At 37.8% G+C, this 6,527-nt stretch overlaps 1 protein-coding gene across 2 annotated transcripts; it reads left to right on the plus strand.

Annotated features, from left to right (window-relative positions):
- Nucleotides 1-1,502: 1,502 nt before the first annotated feature.
- Nucleotides 1,503-6,196, plus strand: LOC119073260 (cleavage and polyadenylation specificity factor subunit 6). 2 transcript variants are annotated; one of them, XM_037178633.1, is made up of 8 exons: nt 1,503-1,836; nt 1,903-2,112; nt 2,171-2,791; nt 3,284-3,461; nt 3,785-4,088; nt 4,212-4,514; nt 4,636-4,767; nt 4,825-6,196. In XM_037178633.1, the coding sequence occupies exons 1-8, from the start codon at nt 1,777-1,779 to the stop codon at nt 4,982-4,984; spliced, it is 1,968 nt and encodes a 655-aa protein (XP_037034528.1). In that variant the 5' UTR covers nt 1,503-1,776; the 3' UTR covers nt 4,985-6,196. The 2 variants fall into 2 exon arrangements, with proteins under 2 accessions (XP_037034528.1, XP_037034530.1); XM_037178635.1 differs by having other exon boundaries at nt 1,515-1,836; nt 4,639-4,767.
- The last annotated feature ends 331 nt before the right edge of the window (nt 6,197-6,527 follow it).

Genomic DNA, 6,527 nt, shown 5'->3' on the forward strand with positions numbered 1-6,527 from the left:
CGAATTTTTTTTCCGCCCAAATGTAGGCTACAAATTTGCAAAGGGTTCATTGCTCTTGGTTTTGGAGGGTCAAGTGGAGGGTGCTGTAGCTTTACTAAAATTACTTTCGATATAAAAAAACGTCTGTTCATACAGTTCTCTGTCTCATCTTTCTAATGATACCTCACATGCGTGAGTAGTAACAACTCTGTCCTGTTCCACTGACGAGTAGCGGAAACTACTACTACTCGTCAGTGGAACAGGACGCTTGTGAGGTATCATTAGAAAGCTGAGACGGAGTTACTGTATGAGCAGACTTTTTTTATATCGAAAGTAATTTTAGCAAAGCTACAGCGTACAGCACTCCAATGTTCAACTATTTTATTTCAGTATAAAATCTAAATTTTTTCAAAGTTTTATGTTGCTCACTGTAGATGGCCATCGACAACCCACATAACCGATGTTGGTTCGTAGCTACATGACCTCAGATATCGAATGATACCACGGTCGGTCATATGCCTCGTCAGCTGTGAGAGAAAAATAGGTAAGTAAATTGCAATTTTCAGATTTCGGTCTCCTCCCACTGACGACACAGTGGTAAAATAAACTTTTGAAAATGGTTTTGGATTATAGGATTCAATTCCTGTCTAGGCACATAAAAATGAAATGTTTTGAACATAGAGTTATACTCGAGAGTTGTCAAGATGGCGCTGTTCTATAGAAATGCTAGTTCTAAGAGGAAACCTGCATTTTGGGTGCCGATGCTCCTTAAAATAGCATTCTGTGCGGTCAGTCGCCATTTTTCTTAGCAAAGTTGTGTTGTCAGCTGATTAAATATTTTTTTGGGGCTTTGTTTATGTTTTGTGCATTCCTTAATTTTGTTTCTTATTTTGTGGTTTTTCTATTAGTGAAACGATCAGTGCTAATTGAGATCTGTACAAAGTGATAAAATTATGCAAAATAAGTGCATATTAAGATCAAATTCGTGCCGAAAAATTGTTTGTTCTTAGTGGAATTTTGTCATTGAATTTCGCATAAGAAGCTTTGGAAATCTTCATTGAAAATCTGTTTTTATCATTGAATGCAACTTTTATTATGTTTATAAATGATCATTTTCACATTAATACAGTTGACCGGCGAGGACAAATTAATCAAAATTGATCCAACAGTTTACGGAAGGAATGTTCTAAATTTTTTCATTTTAAACGAAATTTAATTTTTTCACTTGATTAGTTTCACTTCTTTTGTTTGCTCGCTTGTGTTTTACTTTGTTTTGTTTAAATATCTAAAAAATACGCTGCAATCTTTTCATTAAGTGACAATTCAGGGTTACTAAATATTTCAATAATAGGGTTGTCCATGTACAGGCCACAAGGGCAGATGATGAAACGACAAAACGCCATATCGCCAACTCTCGAGTATAACTCTATGGTTTTGAATCGTGTGCTATTTCTCAACTCATTGTACAAGATTTGACTGCAACGCTACCGGTGGCAAAAAAAAACTTTAAAAGTCAAATTGACGTTTACAAAAAAAAATCTACGGCAAAAAGTTTCATCCTCCATTCGATGCGATTCGATGCAGTGAAATTTAGTTTTAGAAACAAACCTTAAAATTAAGGAAAAGGAAATTTGCCAATTACGATACTAAATACAGCTACCACTAAAGTGAAAATAAAGTGATGAACAACAAGTGAAGATTAAAGATAAATAAGAATCTGTTAAAACTTAAACAAACGAACGCTGCCGGCCATCACATTCGGCTTCGCGTACACTACACCAGAGACTCTAGTTAAAGATGGCTGAATCCGATATCGATTTATATGCCGACGATTTGGATCCGGGCTTTCCTTTGAAAGTGCGTTGCATTTAGCAAAAAATATTGTGTCTGACGATCAATAATAACGATATTTTGCCTTTTCAGGATGAATTTCTTGATGTGGACTTGTATGATGACGTTATCGCTACTCCATCATCCGAGCCCCATGAAAGGGGTTTGAATACGGATACTCCAAATTCGCAAGGAGATCGAGCTGATAGTATAGATACAAATGGATCGTTTGCACATATGAACAACATGGGACCGAACCACATTGGTCGTCGGCATCAATTGTATGTTGGTAATTTAACATGGGTAAGGAAGTGCGTTTGTTGTTTGTGTGGACAGAAAAGTTAATTGCGAATTTTTTCAGTGGACAACCGATCAAGATATAACGGATGCATGCCATGATATTGGCGTCAGTGATTTTCAAGACGTAAAGTTTTTTGAAAATCGTGCTAACGGCCAGTCGAAAGGCTTTTGCGTCATATCGTTGGCATCTGAAACGAGTATGCGTTTGTGTATGGAACGATTACCAAAAAAAGATTTGCACGGACAGAGCCCGGTCGTGACGCTGCCAACGAAACAAGCGTTGAGCCAATTCGAAAGTCAACAGAAAACCAGGGCTGTACCGCCAACAGTGAACAATAATGGTCCAAGACCGCCAGGTCCGATAATGTCAGGCCCACAAAGTGGCTTCCCTCCGCCACCAGGACCGCCAAACCGAATGATGGGAAATCCGAATGGTGGACCGCCACAGTATCGTCCACCACATATGCAAGGTCCACCAATGCAAGGTCCACCAGTGCAACAAAATCAAGGGCCGCCACGCATGCAACCTCCACCAATGCATCAAGGCATGCAAGGACCAATGGGCCCACAACAACAGGGACCGCCAAGATATCACAATCAAAACCAATGGAATGGGCCACCTCGTCCGAATGGGCCAATTAGACCATGTCCTCCATCAGGACCGCCACAACATCGGCCAATGGTAAAGCATTTATTAAAAAATCCGATAAATGAAACGATATTTCCCATTGCCCGTTGATTTATCATGTCAATCTTGACTGTACGGAATCATACAATTTGAGATGTTCAATTTTTTACAATTCCTCTTGGGTTTGTCATAAATGTTCGTGAGCACTTGACTCATTTCAAGGAAGATAAACACTTTGATTCTCGCTTCACTCTACTCTTTCAAGTGATTTTGAAGTCATACAATTCGTTAGAAGTTTAAACAACAATCTTTATTCTATGAGGGTTGAACGTTAAATCTTAACTGCCAGATTTTCTTGATCTGAACTTTCTGCAATGACATCTTTACAGAAAGTGAGCACAATTCAAAACAGTCATATTTGTGAATTGCAAGTCATTACAATCCTTTAGCTCTAAATAGAGCAGGTAGTTCAGCCATTTGAAACTTTTTGTTTAGTGATATCACATCAAGTTATGCTTAGCGTTAACATAATCAAATCTTTTGCAGTATCAAGGTGGAGCACCACAAGGTGGAATGCCACGTGGACCACGTCCAGAATGGAATCGACCTCCAATGCATGGAGGATATCAACAAGGACCACCAGGCCCTGGACCGAATCATAATCATAATCAAAGTGGTCCACATATGCAACAGCCAAGAGGACCGCCGCCAGGAATGATGGGAGGTAAATACATGAACCAATAACGTTTTTTTTTTTTGCTAATTTCAAACTTTGAGCTCGAAGAAATGTGAATCTCATCATATGCTTTCTGATTTGGGATCTGTTGTTGGTGTTTGTATTGGAATTCGGATATTTAATGCAACAACAGACGAACCGAATAAAGTATTACAAACATAGACCATAACTACTCCTAAACCAGAAAACATGAGTTCGCTTTTCCTCGTATATAGAATTTTGACTTTCGGTAAAAAAGCACTTTCGGAACTGTGAAAATGTAAAATCAATTTCATAGAATGCAACTAACTTCACAACTTTCATATATTAAGGACCAGGTGGACCTCAAGGTCCTGCACCACATGTCAATCCAGCATTCTTCAATCAAGGCGGCCCACCACATGGACCACCACAACATCAAGGACCGCCGATTGGTCCGCCACACGGACAAGCACCTATGAATTCACATCAACCGACACATTTTCAACCACAAAATGGTCCTCGTTGGCCAGGTCCAGTAAAACCATCTGGTCCGCCCGGTTTCCCTGAACAAGTAATGGCTCCACAATTGAGCGAAGTTGAATTCGAAGAAATAATGGCACGAAATCGAACCGTCAGCAGTTCGGCTATAGCACGGTAAGTTTTGAAGGGACGATTTCTTTCGTGTAGAATTCATTCCTACGCGATTGTTTTGCAAAACTTATCAATAAATATCGAAAGGAAATCGGGAATGATCCTCACAAAATTTTAATTTTTCAGTGCTGTTTCCGATGCGGCAGCGGGTGAATATACCAGCGCAATTGAGACGTTGGTCACGGCAATTTCATTGATAAAACAGTCAAAGGTGGCCCAAGATGAGCGGTGCAAGATTTTGATTTCGGCATTGCAGGACACGCTACATGGCATTGAAAGTAAAAACTACAATAGTCGTGAAAGACGTGAAAGATCTCGATCCAGAGAAAGATCGCATCGCAGATCTCGACGAGAACGGTCGACGTCAAGAACATATCGTGAGAGGTCACGTGAACGCGAAAGAGACAGAGAAAGGGATCGAGATGGAGGGTGAGTTCAACAGATGCAGCACAAAGCTTTACAGTTTGCTTTGTCGGCTTGTAGACATGAAAGATAGAAACTGATGGTCCTTAGTTCAATCACAACCTTAACCAATTTATCTAAATTTCAGTAGCAGCCGTCACTACAGCGAAAGTACGTATCGTGACACAGCACGCGAAACACGAGACAGGTCACGCAGCCGAGAACGTGGAGCTGGTGGTGGAGGCAGTGGAGCTACTGACCACTATAACCGGGAAGAAAGGTTTTCAACTTTGATTTAACTATCAAATTTCCAAACAGAAACAGAACTTAATTTCAGCACTAGTAGTCGTTCAGCTAGACCACGCAAATCACCGGAAGCCGCCAATGAACCGACTAATGAAACGTCAAAACGTAGTTATTACGATGAACGCTATCGCGACAGAGATCGTAGTGACCGTGATCGCGATCGTGACCGTGACCATAGATCTCGTCATTGAATCTGTCCGGCGTGTGTTCTAAGTGTTAAATCACACAGCAGCAGCAAAATCGGGATTATTTGACTCTTTTTTTAATCAAACAAAAAACAAACATTTTACTTGCTAAGTTCAATAGTTACGCGACAATTTGACTGACATCGGAACTGTTAATTGGATGAGAAACCACGTAGCACCATTAGTCAACATAACTTTTTTTTAATTATTCAAAAATTGTACATTCGCGAAAGTTTATCCAGTTGATGGATATTTTCTTGAAAAAACTAAAATTCCCGGCCAATTAAACATAACGAACTCAACTGATTTCCAATCTACATTAACATTAGAAAGGACGTGAATAGTGGTTTATACACTTACCTACGTGAAGCTGTACAACCGCGACTTGGAAATTATCCGCACTCACTCATCAACCAATATATTTAGAAAGCAACAGACGCCGAATGGAATCTGGATGAAGAATGTATTTGAATTAAATAAAAATATTTTAAGAAAAATAATAAAACCAAGAAATGATTGTTCTCCATTTAGCATTTAATTCATTTTGTTTTTCGTTTCTTTTTTTGGATTTATTTATGATCAATTGAATGATTGTAAGTTGTTTTATTCGATTGACACTTTTTATTTTGATTTTGTTGTTCGTTTTTTTTTATAATTTTGATTTTGTATGTTGTTTCGAAAGTTTTATTGTCATAAAATGTATATGATGATGATGATGATGAATTTGTAAACGATGAACCGGAAGATTGATTCCATGTACGGACATACAGTTAAGAGCATTTCTCAGTGATGAAATGTTCTCGTCGAAAGTATTAACTCGGGGGTTTATGTATTCCAATTTTAATGTAAATGTTTTCTATCTCTCTTTTATTTACAAAAGAAACAAAAAAAAATAACTAAAAATTTGTGGACAATTCCTGTGTTCCAAAAAAATGAAACAAAACAAAAAAGAAAAACTGAAGAAATATGTAAACCCCATATGCATTATAGACTGTTACGGGCTATTATTATAGTTGTTAAGTATAAATAGTATCGAATCTACGTCAATCTGTTGTTATGAAACGAAACCGACTGTGATAATATTTTAATTAATTTTTTCCTCTCAATTTTATAATTACACTTATGCTTTGCTTTACTTTTAACATTGTATAACGAAATGAAAAGTTGTCGAACAAGTTGCGAATCTCTTCTTTCTTTTGTATTAATAACATTGTTCAACAGTTCTTTTTAAAATATTTGACGATCGAAACGTTAAATTTTTTATTAACTTAAATTCGTGACACTTTTCGTGTAACTATATATTATCATACCCTACGGTTTTGCATTTTGTTTAGGGTCAATCTGTTCTTTCTGTTATTGGGATTCCCTTCGTCAACAAACAAATTCTATATTGAAATCTCTATCTAACTTCTTCAATACCCGTACGAAGTATCGCTGATACGTTTTAGAGAATTAAAGAAGCGAATAAGTTAAGTGTCCATTCCACTCAACAAAAAGTACTCCGTAAGAGAGCAAGCTGTCAAATAAACAAAGGAAAAATTAAAAAAAT

Source organism: Bradysia coprophila, unplaced genomic scaffold, assembly GCF_014529535.1.
Source record: "Bradysia coprophila strain Holo2 unplaced genomic scaffold, BU_Bcop_v1 contig_138, whole genome shotgun sequence".
NCBI lineage: Eukaryota > Metazoa > Arthropoda > Insecta > Diptera > Sciaridae > Bradysia > Bradysia coprophila.

What these genes read in the sequence shown, in the direction of transcription:
- LOC119073260 (XM_037178633.1), top strand. Translation starts at nt 1,777, where the DNA reads ATGGCTGAATCCGATATCGATTTATATGCCGACGATTTGGATCCGGGC. An exon ending in AGCAGTTCGGCTATAGCACG is followed by an intron (nt 4,089 to 4,211) that starts GTAAGTTTTGAA and finishes TTAATTTTTCAG; the next exon opens with TGCTGTTTCCGATGCGGCAG. An exon ending in GAAAGGGATCGAGATGGAGG is followed by an intron (nt 4,515 to 4,635) that starts GTGAGTTCAACA and finishes TCTAAATTTCAG; the next exon opens with TAGCAGCCGTCACTACAGCG.